This window comes from Monodon monoceros, unplaced genomic scaffold, assembly GCF_005190385.1.
Source record: "Monodon monoceros isolate NGI ecotype Baffin Bay Population unplaced genomic scaffold, NGI_Narwhal_1 Super_Scaffold_16, whole genome shotgun sequence".
Classification (NCBI taxonomy): Eukaryota; Metazoa; Chordata; class Mammalia; order Artiodactyla; family Monodontidae; genus Monodon; species Monodon monoceros.
The window spans coordinates 93473021-93491251 of NW_021703772.1; the positions used below are offsets into that span (position 1 = coordinate 93473021).

At 34.6% G+C, this 18231-nt stretch overlaps 1 protein-coding gene across 4 annotated transcripts in view; it reads right to left on the reverse strand.

Moving 5' to 3' along the window:
- R3HDM1 (R3H domain containing 1) overlaps positions 1-18231 on the reverse strand; it is a 179911-nt gene that overhangs the window by 77446 nt on the left and 84234 nt on the right. For 3 of the 4 annotated variants that reach the window (XM_029224875.1, XM_029224877.1, XM_029224876.1), the window contains exons 4-9: positions 12637-12751; positions 11493-11571; positions 4731-4790; positions 4507-4647; positions 286-394; positions 101-196 (exon numbers count right to left, since the gene is read on the reverse strand). In XM_029224875.1, the coding sequence (XP_029080708.1) occupies positions 101-196; positions 286-394; positions 4507-4647; positions 4731-4790; positions 11493-11571; positions 12637-12751 (600 nt within the window). Of the gene's footprint in view, positions 1-100; positions 197-285; positions 395-4506; positions 4648-4730; positions 4791-11492; positions 11572-12636; positions 12752-16543; positions 16634-17100; positions 17143-18231 lie in introns of all 4 variants that reach the window. The other variant, XM_029224878.1, reaches the window with a different exon arrangement.

The window sequence follows — 18231 nt, forward strand, 5'->3', positions numbered from 1 at the left end:
TAGAAGTATATGTGATCAATAGATTGAGGGAGGAGTGAACCCCTATAATGCAATTAGCATATATTTACACATGAAGAGCTAAATATAAGTTAGAACATACATCTTGGGAAAATATTCGGTCTCTAGCTCTCTGGTACTCTTCTTCTCTTTCTTCTATAGATTTGCTTCTTCTGTCATCTTTCAAACGTATTCTCATCTGAAGAAAAGAGAACAATTAATCTTGGGAAAATGGTCTGCTGGTATAAGTCCAGCACCTATAAAAATGCTCTAATCATGCTAGGTTACCTGGTTATCATCTTTGTCAAAGCTAGAGTTATCTCTCTTGAGGATATATCGTTTCTGAAAGTCTTCACCTTTATCATCCTTAATATGTTCATTAAATTTCTGATCAGGTCTAAAAAAAAAAGCAAAAACCAAGGGAACAAAAGAGATAATACAAAATATTTACAGAAAAGTTAAATATAAAGTTTTATAGAAGGTGATAAATATAAGTTACCACTCACTAGTGCCATTAATAGATACTTATGTTATCTCAATTACTCCTCAAAACAATCTTATGAGAAAATATTAACTACCCCATGTCATGACTGAAAGGCTGTATGAAATACATTGTGGGCTCTGGAATTTGACTGCTAAGGTTCAAATACTCAGCTTTAACACTTAGTTGCTTTAGGACTTACACAAGTTACTTATTATCCTTTATTTCCCCTAGTTTCCTCATTTGTAAATAGGAATTACAGTGTACCTACTTCATAAGGCTGTTGTGAAGATGAAATGAATTAATAGATGACCAGCACTTAAAACAGTAAACACTCAGTAGAAGTTTGTAATTATTATATTACTGAGAAAACTGAGGTTCAAATGGCTAAAGCAAGGGTCCAAGGTCAAAGGGCAAGTACATGACTGAGCCATACTTGGAGCCCTGGTATGTAAGACTCGAAGCCTGTATATCATCTTTGCATTGCCTTCTCTAAATCTAAGAAACAATTCTGGGACAAAGAAAAAAGGATAGCACAGTATTTTATGTTACATTCCTATAGTACCTGGTTTGGTGTTAATCAAATATTTTGTGGCTGAATTTAATAAAGCTTAAGAGACTACTTCAAAATGCAACCAAGTTACCAAGAATTCATAATTACAGCAGGGTACATCTTTGTTTTATATTAATTGAAATAGGTTAAAAAGAGAAGTTCTTTTTTGAAGGTTAATGTTACAACCTAAAGAAATGATTATGAACTCTTAACAACATATTTTATGGCTGATTGGCCGGTCTTTCCTCTATGGAAAGAGATCCAGAAGACAGACATAAGGTTGTTGCCCTTGGAAAATTACAAGTATATAAAACTTCACTTTCTGAAACGTATTCTCAGCTTCAACAAATTAATCCATTCAACACTCTTGAGACGTAATACCATCCTATTATAAAACTGAAATATGTGATATATAAAAAATATATTTAGAGGAAATAAAGGCTAATTGAACCCCTAAGCAATTTTTTACATATACTTTAAATATATATTATGTAGTCACATAATATATTATGAATACCCTAAATAAATTTCTAAACCAAATAAACCTGAGTAATGACATTTTCAGCAAACTTGACCAGATATTTCAATATGTAGTAATCAAGTAACACTTCTGAATATTTGTTTTAACCTAGTGAATTTTTAGTAAAATACTGTATCTACCTCCTGTCAAATGATGCAAAAGATTAAAAAAAAATAAATTTATTTATTTTGTTTATTTATTTTTGGCTGCTTGGGGTCTTTGTTGCTGCGTGCGGACTTTCTCCAGTTGTGGCGAACGGGGCCTACTCTTAGCTGTGGTGTGGTGGCTTCTCTTGTTGCGGAGCACGGGCTCTAGGCGAACGGGCTTCAGTAGTTGTGGCTTGCGGGCTCTAGAGCGCAGGCTCACTAGTTGTGGCGCACGGACTTAGTTGCTCTGCGGCATGTGGGATCTTCCCGGACCAGGGCTCGAACCCATGTCCCCTGCACTGGCAGGTGGATTCTTAAACACCGCGTCACCAGGGAAGCCTGATGCAAAAGATTTTAAAATGAGAATTATGGGGCTTCCCAGGTGGTGCAGTGGTTGAGAGTCCGCCTGCTGATGCAGGGGACACGGGTTCGTGCCCCGGTCCGGGAAGATCCCACGTGCCGCGGAGCGGCTGGGCCCGTGAGCCATGGCCGTTGAGCCTGCGCGTCCGGAGCCTGTGCTCCGCAACGGGAGAGGCCACAACAGTGAGAGGCCCGCGTACCGAAAAAAATAAAAAAAAAAAATAAATAAATAAATAAAATGAGAATTATGTAAGTAAGCTGAAGAAATCTCTATTTTAAAATATACTTAGATAAGTGAAACAGAGCACATCACATAAAGCGATACAGAGAACTAAAGAGAAAAATAAAAAGTAAAAAGATTTCATGAGCAAACTGATAAGAAAAAGATTGCTTTCTTTAGGAATTTGAAGTTATCTATTTAGTTCTGACAATGGCAGTATGTTGTTATTTATTTGTCCATGATTGCCCCATTTACTTATATCAATTATTTCTGCAGCTGTTCAAAATCACATTTTCTTATTGAAGGAATTTGTACTTGGGTGAAAAAAGAGATGGTTATACCAATATGAACTATAAGATTTAACCAAGAGCCTGGCAACTTTTCTAAGAGCAGCTGGATCCCCACACCAAGCAGCATTAGCAGGCATTTCAGCTAACCTTAAGACTGTCTTACCTCTGTCTTTTATAGATGCCTGAATTTACTGCCCTGCAATCGCCAACTTCCCGCTCCAATGAGACACCCCAGTGGACACCGGGTTGTTGACATCCACAACACCACTGGTTCAAGGCTGGAGCGGGTAATCTGCCTATGAGGAAAAGGCAAGTTTGTTTTTATTCATTGTGGAGCAGATCTCTAAGGTTTTCTGATTTACATCCTTCTTCATATTCCAGAAGAAATAAAATAAGAATACAGTGTAACTTCAATGATCTGAAATGTCTAGTAATAATTACACTGTTGATCCATTCTTCTTTAAGTACATCATAAGCATCTGCGTTTAGCTAAACTTTTCATTATCTGGATAAAGAGAACCTTGACATCACTTGCAGCATTCAAATAACTGAGGTTACACTGTATTGAAAACCTTAGAGAGTCACCAGTCGAAATGTTAGTCAAAATGCCTGCTAATGTACACATGCTTGGGCATCCAGCAGCTCTGAGTAATGTTGAAAGGTACTGGTTAAATGAAGTAGAGTTCTGTTCACCTTAAGTCCAGCTCATATGTTATGGTTACTATCCCACTTTAGCCATGATATAACTAACTAGGAAAAAGCTGAAAGATGAGGATATTTTCAAAAGACTGAAAGACAGGCATAGGAAAATTAAATCAGATTCCCACTTGCAGGTAAAATTTAATGCCCCTGAAAATATGGGATCCTTTTCAAAGACATCTGTCTTCATTAATTTAATTTTAGTTGTAGTAACAATCATTTAAAAATACTAGCTTCCACCAATATATCTATTTAGTTGACAAAATACTATTTGAAATGGAAGAAAACCAACTTAGTCAAGCAAACAATATGACAGCTACAAGGGTAAAGGCCATTATAACAAAAAGGAAATTAACGAATTTATTTATTCATTTATTTATAAACAGTGCAAACTGAAGGGTTCATAATAGACAGAACCCTGAGAAGTCTAGCTTCAAGGAAGGAAGAAAAACAATGAACTGAAAAGCATTATTTATGGCATCTGAAGCTGTCTGCTGCTCATTATCACAGATCCACTGCTGCCACATATGAAATTAATATAGAAAATTCTTTTGATAGGAAACCACCGCAAAGTATGTTAGCTGAACTCAACTGCGTTAGATTCACACATAGGCCTCTGCATTGGGCCTTTTGCTCCCAAATATCAGCACTGATTATCTATTTCACCATACTGTACAGGTATCACTTTTTAAAGCAAACGATTCCTCTTAACTCCTTAAAATTTCTTCCTCAGTCAATTACACATAGCCCAGAAGGGTACAAAACATTATGGATGATACTGGATTAACCAGTAAGTCTCACCGTCCTGAGATTTGTGGAAGAAAAGGAGCAAAAACAAAGGTGGAAAAAACAGTAAACTGATAGAAAATTAATTAAATGTAAGGGTGTTAAAGTTTGCTCTCTTTTTCTTTTTCTTTTAAATTTGCCTGAGGTTGGCCACAGGTAACTAAGTTATATTAATTTAAAAATCCACAAGAGAATGATTATTAAACATTACTGATATTATGACCTTTGAGGGCTTTTTAAAACCCATCCTCATTCATCTGTCTTATTTCAGTCCAGACTGGTGCATTTTACACCTTGTGAGTTAAATCTACTTTTTGGTCCCGTCACATACGGTTGTCACGAAGCTGAATTGGGCTGCTAAAACATGTGGAAAACCTGAGATAAAAGGTGCTACAGAAAGATAAAATAGTATCACACACATAGATAATATATAACTACATTTCTTGATACTTACATTCTTGTATTGCTAGTTTTGTTTACTATGACAGACTTCCCACTCTGATCAACATTGTGCTCTAATCCAAAGTAAGCAGCGACTCTGTGTAATAGCATCCTATGGTAAGATGTCATTGGGGGGAATTTTTTACGTGGAGACCTAAAAGTAGAAGAAAAACTAATTTAGTAAATCTTGAAGAACTGTGATGACAATTTATTTTCTTGTTAAAGGTTAGGACTTACTCATTATTACCAATGAAATCTAAAATTTCTTGTTCCAATTTCAACAGCATCATTCTGTCCCTGAAACAAAATATGAAAACTCTTATATGTAAAATTTAACACTGACCTAATCATATTATAAATGTTGAATTTACAGGGCTATTTTTTTTGGGGGGGGGTAAAACCTGTATATTGAAGAACATCACAAGCTTGATGCTAGAATGTTTACATGCTTTCTAAAAAAAAGTAATATTTTAAAAGATGACTTTTTAAAATTTTTTGGAAAATTTCACACATACACAACTGTAGAGAGACTATCATCCAATTTCAACAATTACCATCATGTGGCCATTCTTAAAACAGATATATCTTGGTCTGCTAAATATTACTATATTAGATTCTGTTCTGCAAATGTATGGATTATAACAGCATATTAGTCCTTACTTCCCTACTCAATAAAGCTAAGAGGTAGCAGGAAAACAGACATCTTTAGTCAGGCTCATGACTCTGTTATCATCCTGAACTCCATAGAAACAGTACTCTAAAGAACATGCAATGCCAGTAACAACAGGAATACTCCTATGGGAATCCAATGCTAGTCTATAAATGGAACTATAGCAGAGAAGTATGAACTATATTACTAACTCTAATTCAGAAGGAGAGGACTTTTCAAATCATTCTGAAAATCACTATTATATATTTCTAAGACTTTGGGAATTTTTCCCACAAAGAATCAAAATGAACCAAAGACCTCCAACATGTAAAATAAATAGGGACGCTAGGGAACACCTGCATGTGCTCCTTTAGACCACTAGGGTCCTATTTAGCACACTTACAAAATAAGTTACTGGTACCACTCCCTTTCAAAGGACCTCCTTGCCCACACACCAAGAACATGGCTCAAGAGAGTATTCCTGTGCTCACTGTAAATGTCATGCGCATGTGGGAAAAACAAAACAAAACAAAACAGAAACAAAAAAAACCCTCAAAGAACCTTAAAGCTAGAAGTAGCTTTAGAGATCATTCAGTTCTGTTCCTAAAATTTTATAGATCAAGAAAACCAGGCCAAGAGGTTAATGTTTCCCTCCCAAATAAACACTATATAGTAGATCCCTCTCAAATTTTAAAAGGAAGCAGTGCCCCTGCTTAAGTTGCCTGAAAGTCTATATACATCAGCTCTGAGTTTGATCTTCTATATTGTGGAAGAAGTCTTACAAAAAACTGAGTAATATTAACCATACATATTTTTATATCAGTTGAAAAAAATCAAGAGAATAACATGCCTATGTGGTGATTTCAAACCCAAAGCTGAAAACAGGATTACATTTTAACTCAAATTCTAGCAACATTCAATTTTGCCCCTAAACCTGTTTCTCCTTTAGTATTCTGCATTATCAGCATGTGGCACTACCTTTCACTTGGCATATTGTACTAGAAGCATTTTTGGCCCATTACTGTGCTTTTAAAAATCCTCCTATGCAGTTAGTTACTATTGCAAAATTTATCTATCTTCAATCTATTTTTCTTCTATTTCTACTGCCACTACCCTGGATTCAAGCAATCAGGATCTCTGACTTGACTACTGTAATAGTAGTGTATTATCTCTCTGTATCCTCCCTTGTTCCCTCCTAATCTGTTCTACCTGGAGCATCCATAACAATCTTTTACAAACACACATGTGAGCACAGCTCATGGCCTTGGTTAAATATTTATCACAGGTTTCTCACTGCTCATAGGTTATAACTGAACACCTGTAATGTGGCCTACAAGGTGGGCATGATCTGGTCTTCATCTACCTCTTTAGCTTCTTTTCCTGCCCCTTACTCACAAAACTCTTATCATTTTAGCTTATCCCTGTAATTGTCAAGCTGGTTCCTTGAACAAGCTGTTTCCTTTGCCTAGGACAGCTTCTTATATTCTTTCTTAGAACCTGTTTCTTTCATACCTTTAAAAGCATTTATCACAATTACCATTATATAGTTATTTGGACTACAGAGAGGAGCTCAACAAATGTAATTGTGTGGAATAAATTAATCAGATTATTTCATCCATGTCTTTTAATATTTTTTTCCTTAAAATTTTGGGGGAGGATGGGAAATTTTTACTTCATATGGTTTTCCCCAAAAAAGGACTTATTTACTTAACTATAAGACCCTCTTTTCTTCTAATTTTTTGGGGGTCAATTTGTCTTGAGATGATATAATTTTCAGTAACTTTCCTAATATATTTTATATACTTGTTGCAGGGGAAAAAAAAGGAATCTGAGGCAGGCAACTTATTCAGCATTCATGAAACAGTGAATTTAAATTCGTTTCCTCTGTTTGAGCTCAACAGCAGGCCTAAGATATGTGAAATGTTCTTCAGTGAATGAACTGGCATTGAAAACAAATTTCTGTTGTCTCCATGAAAGTAAACAAAATCTAACGATTTTACTAGCTATTGATACAAATTCAGGTTTTTATTTTTTTTTCCTTTCGCATGTAGATCTATGGATTGCAGAGGATTTTCTATTATTACCTGGGCCGTTTATTTAAATAAGTTCCCGTACTTAGTTTACGAAATTTTCAGTTAGTAAAAAGTAGAACTTGTTAGGAAAATAGCTTTCCTAAGTTCTCAAGATTTACACTTCCTGCCTGTATCATATAGCTATGTATGTATATGATACATGTATGTATGTATATGATACTATGTATGTATATGTATATGATATATCTATAGCTTGGTCTAAGTTTCCAAATTTTCATATCTGTAATCAAGGTTAGATATTTTGGTAATGGCCATAAGTTAAAAATTAATAATCCTTTATAGAAGCATTACATACATCAAACTAACAGACCCACAAATTCATTTTCTTAAGGCATAAGGTTTATTACCGCATGAACCTAAAAGTAGGCACGCATTGAACTTATCATATACCCTTTAAAAATAGACCAATAAATGCTGTCTATTTATTAAAGAAATAATAAAAACAAAGATCTCAATCAAATTGACCAATAAACTACTACCTAAAGTGGAAATGAAGGGGCAAGAATCTTTTAGTTACCAGTGTTCTAGTCATTATACCAGAACTGACTTTAGAGAAAGCGTGGGCAGCTGGTATACAAGTGGCAAATAAAAAAGAAGAAAACAACAATGCTTCCATCTGACCACCCCCTTCCCAATGTTCCACATGACCTGGGTCAAATATCTGTGACAGGCAAGAAATAAGATGATTTAGACATTACCTCCAGTAAAAGTAATTTTAGGAAATATTTCAAACACAGAACAATTGTATGATATTCCCCAGAACAATACAGTTTACTTTTACAATATCCATTCTCAGGATTTATCCATGGGGCTGCTCCCCTCCATTAGCGATGTAATATAGTTGCCTATATTGTCCATGTTTCTTTAGTACACTGTGGAATTTACACAAAACGGGTATAAAATCAATACAAAAACAGGTATAAAAACCATGTGAGTGTAATCTCTATTTGGACAACTTCAGGTTCCCGGGTTCTAATCTAGTAATGAGTAGTTATTATAGTTTCTGATAATATTTCTTGAAACAGGAATTCCAGATAAACTGTTATTTAACATCTGAGGTTAAGTTTATTCATCGGGATGAGAACAAGATAGAAGATTAATGATCTGAAGAAAAAATTTGAAATAAAACGTTAGCTAAATTTTAGTATCACTAAAAGTAAACCTGCTTAACATTTAGAAATCTCTGAGCAACATTCAATCTTGAAAAAGCTCTAATGGAAATTTGCCAGACTTATTACTAATTTTGTGCCACGTATATCTGGCAATTGATTGTGTGTTTCATTGAGAGAACACTGAGCCATCACTTAGGCAAATTTTGTTTCTCACAAAATTTAACATTAGCTACAACTTTCTAATCCACACTGACATTAGTAATAACTTATTCATTAGCCATTACATGAATGATTCACCTATATATTTATTCAAATAAAAATGCATACACAGAAGGATTAAAGTTGTAATACATGCTACACAACATGGATGAACCTTGAAAATATTATGCTAAGTGAATGAAGCCAATCACAAAAGACCACATACATATGATTTCATTCACATGAGATATCCAAAACAAGGAAGTCTGTAGAGACAAACTAGATTAGGGTTCAGGGCATAGAGAGGTGATAGCAAAAGGGTTCAGGGTTTCTTTCTGGGGTGATGAAAAAGTCCTAAATGATTGTAGTGATGGTTGCACGTATCTGTGAATATATTAAAAACCATTAAATTGTACACTTTAAAAACACATATGCAGATAACTTTAAAACTTTTTCATTTATAGAGGAAAACAAGAGAATTGCACAAAAGAAAAATATTTTGGAATGTATAAATAGAGATTTCTATATTTGTCCTTATTGATGTTTCTCCTACAGGTTCAGAAGAAAGAAAAATTCTGCCTGTTTAAGATCCCATCTTGTTTTACACAAACTAGCTATGTATTTTCTACCATGCTCCTATTCCTTAATCTATTGAGTTCTAGTTTCCACCATCCTACCGCAAATGAAATGGTTTGTTAAAATAGCCAACAACTTCCTAGTTCCTCAATCTAATGGATTGTTTCATTTTACCTTTCATGATACTGTTGCCGATTGGCTGACTTCTAAGACAAGCGTTCTCACGATTCTTTTGCAATCTTTAACACCCATGGTCTCTTCCTTCACATCTACCCTTAACACGTTGCCTTTCCACAGAACAAAGCAAGAGTCACTTCTACTGAAGACTGATGGCTGCCGATAACAGCAGCCAGGCTCATTTACCTGAAACAGAGCCTTTTAACTGCTGACACACTTCATCTCACTGTGGCTTTCCATCAGGCACCTCAAACTATACTTATTTATAACAGAACATGCCTTACTCCATTCAGGCTTGCCCTTATTTACTTCCCCTGTTAATGGGACTAGCTGTCAGTCCAGCCAGAAATCTAGCAGCTGTTCTGTTCTGCTCCAACGTGCCACTACTCTTCCATATCCAAATAATTATCAAGTCCTGCCACGGTACTTAGATGTCTTTCAAATGTGTCCTTTCCTCTCTGTTCTTCTCTATGTTCGTCAACCCACAGCCCTTGCTTCTGATCTTGGCCCCTCACTGACAAAGTAATCTTTCTAAAACATAAATCTCATTATAGCATCACCCTTTTGAAAATTCTGTCATGACTCCTCAACATAGCATGCCATACTCAGTATTTCTCAAACGATGAACTATTGGCATCTCAAGTAAGACTATTTTTCGTCGATCATTGCATCCCTAGCTTACCAGTAGCACTCCTTACTCAGTCACCACCCCAGTGTGTTGGTACTATCCTAGGTTGAGGACAACTGCATAATCTGCCTTCATTCCTCAACAACGCCCTCCGCCTCATTTTCTACAATCACTTGCCACATGCCTCCCTGCTAGAGCCAGAGTGTACAATCTCGTCTTTGCTTGGATATGCCACCTCTCTCTCGTACGACCGTGCCCTGGTGATGCTCTTGTCTCCCTCGTGCTGCTCATGTTCCAGTTTAAAGCACTCTGAATTCAAGACTCAGCTCAGGCATTATCTTTTCAGTGAAGCCTTCCCATATCCTTTCAGAGGTTGGGATCCCCTCCCTGTGCTTTTAAAGCACCCTGAAAAACTTCTTTTACAACATCTATTCTATTTTAATTACATATCGTGGGTTATTTTTTTCTAGCACACAGACAGTGAATATTTTAGGGTCAGAGATTATATTTTCTTCATCTTTATATCTACAATGTTTAGCACAATGCTTAGCACATGATATATACCCAAGAAATGCCTGTTCAATGGACTAATGAATTCATCTTTCAGTTGGGACCGCTGAGGAATAAGTTTGTGGAGTTGACTGACTTCTTCCTCACCTCACACTTATACATCTTCAGCCCATACTACAGGGAGACCACTTTTCATTTTGGTGGGTCCCCTTTTGGGGTTTATGTTAAATGTAAAATAGGAAAGCAAGATGGTACTGAAACAATAAATCCTGAATGAAATTAAAGGTGTATCTTGAAGCAAGACATGAGATAAGGCTCAATGATACTAAAGAGAGTTGTTTGTTTTCTTTCATGTGCACCTACCCAATGAACTGAAGATTTCACAAATTTTTACTACCACTCTGGGAAGCTAACATCTGGAGGAGGGGTTCTTAACCTTCAAGTCTTCTACCCCATGAACATGTTGGTCAGATATTTTGTGGATAAACCTCTCTGTGGGGAGACTGCCTCACTGGGGTCGATGACCTGTCAAAAAGCTAAATCTATTTATCTAGTACCTTGGCAAAACAAAGGACTTCACAATTAGTTAAAGTTGTGACTCAAATAAGCACCTTAAAAATCTTTGGGTTGGAGATTTATAAACTAAGCAAGAAGAAACAAAAATTCTGCATTCAATTAAGTCCAAAAACTTGTTATAAGTGAATACACTAAGTTATCTGGTTGAGTGCTTTATCATGAGGTATATTTCTCTCTCTCCTATTTCATGATTAATGATAACTCTTCATCTCAATTAAGAGTCAAAATAGCTTGGTGATTCTGTATTTCCCCAAATTCCTAAAGAGTATGAATTATCTTTATATCATGGTGATATACATAATGCCAAAAGATATTTATACATGTGCATATAGAGGCCAACAACATCTTAGCCCTAAGAAACTAAAATGTTTCTGGTGTACTTTAAATATTTTAATCTTATTCTAACTCAGTAATGAAAACATATATAACAAAATTATGGTACTCTAGAAGCAATGTAAACCTTATAAATTTAATTTTTACCTGGGATTGTTTTTTAATGTATTTACTAAAAATTCATGTAGATCTATGCCAGTTGAATCAGTGTATTCTTGACTGGAATCTAAAAAACAACAACACAAAAACCCAGTATAAAGTTGTTTGAAACAAATCCCTTTCCCTTTACACATGATGTATATTAAAATAAAATGAGATGCCCCACATTGAAAAAAAACTGACAAAGTAGGAAAATGGAATTTATGATGAATTCAGATGACCACAGTTTTGCTACTCCCATATAATGAGCATGACATGGATTTACGTAACTGTATGTCTATGTACATTCTTAAAAAAAATTTATCTCTCAAATGTGCTAGTTTAATTTGTTCTGAATTCTTAAAGATCCTTTTATATACTCACCACAATCCTCATATTCAAAAATGTCTCAAGCAAAAAATCAGAATGATTTAGACAATTAACTACGTTTGAAGCAAATTGAGTCTGCTTAGTTCAGTTACAAATATAAGTGCAGGCAATAATTTGGAGATAGGCAGGAACTGTAGCTCTGAAAGAATATTTAATTAGATTTGATCGGGTCTATCACAAAAAGTTCGCTTTCAAAATGTTTCTTTACAAACATTCATGTTTATTTCTTCCCGTTAAATGTAATAGCCTTATGCTGTTTATAAAACTGGTCAACATAACTGAGTCTATAAATTAAAAAAGCATTTTTATAGACTTGTAATGATATATGATGAAGTCCCTTAAAATTTATTATAAAAGATAAACATTCTAGGTTTCCAAGAATATTCTTACTGGATACTGCACATTTTGGCATCAGCTCTCTGTATCATAAGGAATTAAAAAATATATATATTTTTAGTGGAATCAGTATTCAAATTATAGTGATTCCATTATTTCAATACAAGAGATAGACCAATAAGTGATCATGACAGTTATCTTCCTTGGTGACTTTTGCATGTGTTGCAGTTTTTTGGCTAAAGCATCTTACTGATGTTCAGCAGAACCGCCTTATGCCATTTTGCCCAGAACAGTATCATCCCTTCGGTCTGTTCGAGATCATTTTTAATAGAAATACACTATGTAAAATTATTCAAGGGGTAAAGGATGGAATTATCGACAGTAAAACTAAAATTTTGTTTAAAAAACACAGAAATAAATTGCAAACCTCTTGATAACATTTTTCTGGGCAACTTATCACTGGCTTTTTCTTTTTCTGCTTCATCTTTTGAGGGCTTCTCCTCTTTTTCAAATGATTGTGTTAACTGGATCTGAATTTTCTCCTGTTGGAAGGTAAAATCAGTTATTAAGTGAAAATATAAAGTGATTCAGTTAATACCTCACATTTGTATTTTTTTGAGTAATACAAAATTGTATGGAGAAAAAGATTTTTATTTTATCCAATTAGATTCTTCAAACTAGAATACAACTTAAAATATTTTTACCGTTTTAATCAACTCTTGATAAAAAATGTTAAAATTAAGGCTTTGAGTTGAATTTATCAATTGAAACATATCCTGAAAATTATCTTAGAGAAAATAAATGTTTTTTTAAGAATAGTTTAAATGAATCTACTTGTAAAACCCTTGGAGGACAGAACGAAGGTCTTTTTAGCCTTTTTTTTTTTTGCAGTGGAGATGCCACGGTCAAGCAAAAGTATGACAATTATCATCAATCATGACAATAGGAACATATGAGTCAGGTCAACACTTATCAAAAAATACTTTGAGTGTCCATTATAAATTCATATTTCTTCATTTTCTTGCCATATAAAACTGTAAATAAAAACTTTCCAAAACCAAATCCCCCACTTTGCTTATTTCCTATTTGAGCCTACTTCACTGTTCCTCCTTCAATCACCACAAAGTTGTTTTAGAAAGATTTCAAACAAAATTGTTTTCCTTAGTGATATGTAATATTTACTTGTAAAGTAACCATATTCTCTAAGACTGAAAAGGAGAACTATGTCTACATTTTATTTTTGAAACAATGTCATTACATGCAATTTCAGAACCCAAAGGAATTACTGGAAATTAATTCATATAGCTCAAATAGATAAAAATCACATAGCTCTGTTTATTCAGGCAAACTTATAAAGAAAGGCAGACTAACTTCCAGACCATTTCTACTAAAGATAAAGGTACAGCCTATATGCAGGCTAAATTACTGTATACAGTTGTTCTTTAGAGATGAAAAATATTAATCAATTACTTTGATTTTCTAGGTGAGGGTTGGTGGTGATGGTAGGTGCGATAAGTCAATATTGAAGAAGATATAAATTTCAGGATTCTTAAACTTGCAGCCACCAGGATTTCTATTACCCATTTTCTCCCCACATAATTTTTTTCAAAATAGTATTTGGCAGAAGAATTTCAGATCAAATACATACATATTTTTTCCTATGGGGTTGCTGACTGCCATTTTCATCTTTTTTCAACTCTGCTTCCCATTCCATCCCAGTTCAAAGTTGTGCTCAGGATATAGGACAAAAGCTATGCACTGGCAATTTCCACTAAAATGATGAACACCTGCTTTAAGCCCTCCTTTGTCTTGTTTACCAAACCTCATACGTTAATCAATGTCATACGTTCATCAACCAGTCATTTTTCTCAATTTGACTCATTTTCTAATCCACTTTCCTCATTCTTTTTAAACTGTAAAACAGATATTTAAAAATGAATCCCAGAACTATGCTTCAGAAGTAGAATATTTAGAAGTTCTCCTGACTTGCAGCTTCTCTATTGCTGTTACTCAAGGATAATCTATAAAATCCAGGCTGGAAGAAAACATTTCACATTTACAACTTCACTAAAAGGCACTTATAATGACTATCAGATTTCATTTCCAAATTCTCTTTCTAAAGTCACATATTTTAATTACAGATATTAAACTATTTATCAAGATGAACTGTATTTAAAAATCCAGTATGCATAATGTACTGAGGCTTGTCTTCAGTTGGTACTGAGCCCTTGTTTTCAGTAGCAAATAAACAAGACATATTTTAAATGCCTAAGTCCTTATACACAAACTCTCCTGACTATAAATAACTCAAATGAGAGCAATATCTCCATAGGTAGCTGTAATTCCTTTACTCTTCACTTTGTAATTGACATCATTTATTGAGGTCACTTCCCTCTCATTAGCTCTCATCAGACACAAATGACATCTCTCTTTTAATTGCCTCTCAACCTTTCGAACAATGAGTTTTATTCCAGATTAATTCCTCAAAAATCACATTCTGAAGCAAGCATTATTAGTTGGAAAGTATCTGTGTCAAGGATTTGATACTAGTACATTTTATAAGAAATAACTTATTTTCCAATTCCCAGTCAGATGCAATTTAGTTAACTCAAAACTGGGAAAAAGACTTTCTATCAAAAAGAATATCTTTTGTTCAGAGAGGGTAATAATAGGTTATTATCCCAAAAGAAAAAGTTAACTGTATCCAAGAGAAATTGAGAAAGACTATATTACGTGGAATAACTGAACTCTGGCATAACCACCTTATTCATTATCCAAATGCTGTAACTCAGCTGTTTTGAACAATATATACATTAATATACAACATATACTTCTTATATTAATTTTTTCTCATAAATTTTCACTAGACAAATTTATGCAGTACTATAAGAACCCTCTCCCCCCTTCTGCCTCCCACAATAATTTTTCAGATAGGTGAAATGTACCAAATAAAACCAAAGATCATGTCTGTTACAGTTTTTCTCAAAAAAGGAACCTTTTCTGGACTAAGTCTTATGAATGCCTGACCCTTCTCATTTCCTCTATCTCCTTGGACTAATTATTCCAAGAGGCTAAGATGGTGTAACATTTTGGTCAACAAAACGAAGAAATTAATTTTCAAAAAACATCACATTGCCAACTGCTCCACCCTGAACAGGTGCATTCTTTACTCTGAATGTACAAAACAACTTTTAAAAATCAAAAGTAAATTTTGAACCCTATGTTGCTTGACACTTGAACAAATTTCAAAGGAAACTGATATTAAGTGCATTGACAATAAATAATCTATCAAAAAAAATCCTTTTGTTATAATTCAGAGACAGAGTTGTAGTGCTTTTAAAAACAGAACACATTCTAAATACGTGACAACTATCTTCAGTATCTATAGTAGGCTTCTGACGTCATCATCTTCTAAATCAAGGCAAAGCATAACAGTCTTTGCTTGAATTAACAAACGTACAATTAGCATTAAAAAAAAAAAAGACATACAACCTCTCATGGCTTTTTTTCTCTTTTCCTTTATTCAGTCATGTGTCTTAACCACAAAATTGCCTCAATTCTTTGGAAACTAATTGTTGGAATACAGAGGGATTTTAGGTTATTCAAACTCTTAAAAAGTAGAACAAGCCACAAACAGCCAAAGTTATCACATTGATAAACACTGGTAGAGGGTCCAAAAATAATTATATGTAAATGTCCAAACGTAGAGTAAGACAAAGATCAATCCATAACTGAGATTAACAGAAAAGTAAGGTCATAGCATTAAACAGAATATAAAAAGCAAAAACCAAACTATTTGCTTGAGCCTTGGTAGTTCTATACTTTGCAAACATAGACAGAAGAGGAATTAGAAATATTAGACAACTATTAGAGCCACGCTAACATGAAAACTGACTTCACCACGCATTCAGGTTAAGTGAAATGATATGTAAGCAGAAGTCTTAGGTAGTCTCCTCTTCACACTCAAGAGGTGTTTGACAAATTTCTAAAAGCCAAAATCAAATTTGGGCAAATTCAAGGGCAAATTTCATCACAATCACATTAACTGGAAGTAGTACTTTAATATAACTTTTCCATAACAACTTATAATTCCCTTAAAGCCATATTCTCAGTTAATTATATGATATCTAAGTTTTTCCAGTGAGAAATCATTGCACTAAGCCTTAGACTTAGTAGTTTCACTTAGTAAAAACATATATAACACACGTACATGCACATCCAAATTTTATTTAACATTATGAAAAAAATTTCTCCAGGAAGCAGGTTTTCCCATAACTTTAAATAATTAATTTTTTTTCTTTTTTAATTTTGCTTATTGCTTTTGGTTTTTTTACCTGGTTCTCCTGTGATATCTCTGCTGTAGGGGGTGGTGGAGATTCTTCACACACTGCAAGGCTCCGAACTAGCTTTAACTTTGAGCTTGACTAAAGAAAAGTATTTAAAATTAACACTACATTCCATTAAATCTAGGGCATATCCAAAAGCCCCCTAGAGTTTCTTAAGTTTCTTTATAATAGTTTCTGCCATGTACAGACGTAGGTGAAATGTGCAAGTTAAATGTATCATTAAATACCATTAAAACCTTTTGTTATGAGGGAAAACAATAACTGCAGTTTTGAAAATAACAGCAATAGCAAGAATGGGAATAACTCCAATCTCAAAACCCAAAGAATGATGAGAAAGCCATTTTCTCTACAGATGAAGAACCATTAAAGATATAAAAGCAGTGCACAAAAGCGACTAGGCAAGACAAAAACCCCAAATAAAACAAAATAAGCTTTCTGCCCCAAAGAAAATATGACAAAACTAAACTGAATGCAGTGCTCTATGAAAACAAAGATTCATCAAGCATGAAGGCCCTTGGCATGCCAGCACAAAATATTTACTATACCTTAGACCTTTTTCCTGTCTGTCCAAATGACTGCAGTGGCCGCTGAATACACAAGAAACATTTGTATTAAATTTCATACTGAAACAGAAAGATTGCTTCTTAGTTCATAATCCTAAACCACAGAGAAACTAACTGCACAAAGAATGGAAAACGAGGAAATCAAAGTTGGTTTCAAGTAAAGAAGTACTGATTCCTCCCAAAAGCACACTTGCAGAAGATTCTCTAAAATCCTTTTGTGGGTTGGCATGTCCTTTAAGTGAGCAAATAGCCACAATTTCTGTGTTAATTGAGCTAAATTGAATTTATAAGGTAAATTCTTAGACAGTAGCAAAATAAAATATACTTCTTTGGTATTCTATAACATATTACACTTTAGCCAAGGTTAGGGGGAAAAAAAACCCACAAAAGTCCTGAGGAATTTTAAGTGGCTGTGCTCAGCAAAGTTCCAAACTTACTAAGGAGAACGTTTCAAATGCCCATTGAGTCAGAGTACAACCACCTCTCTACTGAGCCTTTCCAGCACTGTACTTCATAGTACACCCCCAGTTTACTAGCACGGAATCCTACCTGCCTAATCTAGGGTAAGGCAATGAAGCAGAAATGAAGAAAAGTAGGCAAGCTTCTAATACGTATGTTCAGCTTGACCACCAGATCATCAATCACGCGAATGGGGAACCCACTGGGGTGAGTAGCTCTAGTCTGTGATACCAGGCTTTGGCTTGGGAAAGCAGCTGAAGTCCCTGTGAACTGAAGCCAGACAGGTTTTCTTTCCTTCCACGTCCTTCTGATCTACTTGTTTAACACCAACCCCAAACAGTACAAGGTCCAGGTATCTATCATTTATACTCAATGCCAGGGAGCCAGTTTGGTATCAAACATAAAACAAAGTCCTTAATACCTAGATCAGTATGCTTCACATATGAAAAAAAGCCACCATTTCATTCTAACATCCGAAAAAACCTTCCTTGTAGACCAACAGAAATGAGAATCTACAGTACCAGGGTGTTGTCTCCCATTTTGAGGCCAAAGTTCTTGAGATAAGAAGCACTATATTCTTGGGAATTTTGACCCTGGATTTTCCAACATTAAAAATCAGCAGTAACAACAACAAAATGAAAATAGAAAAAAAAA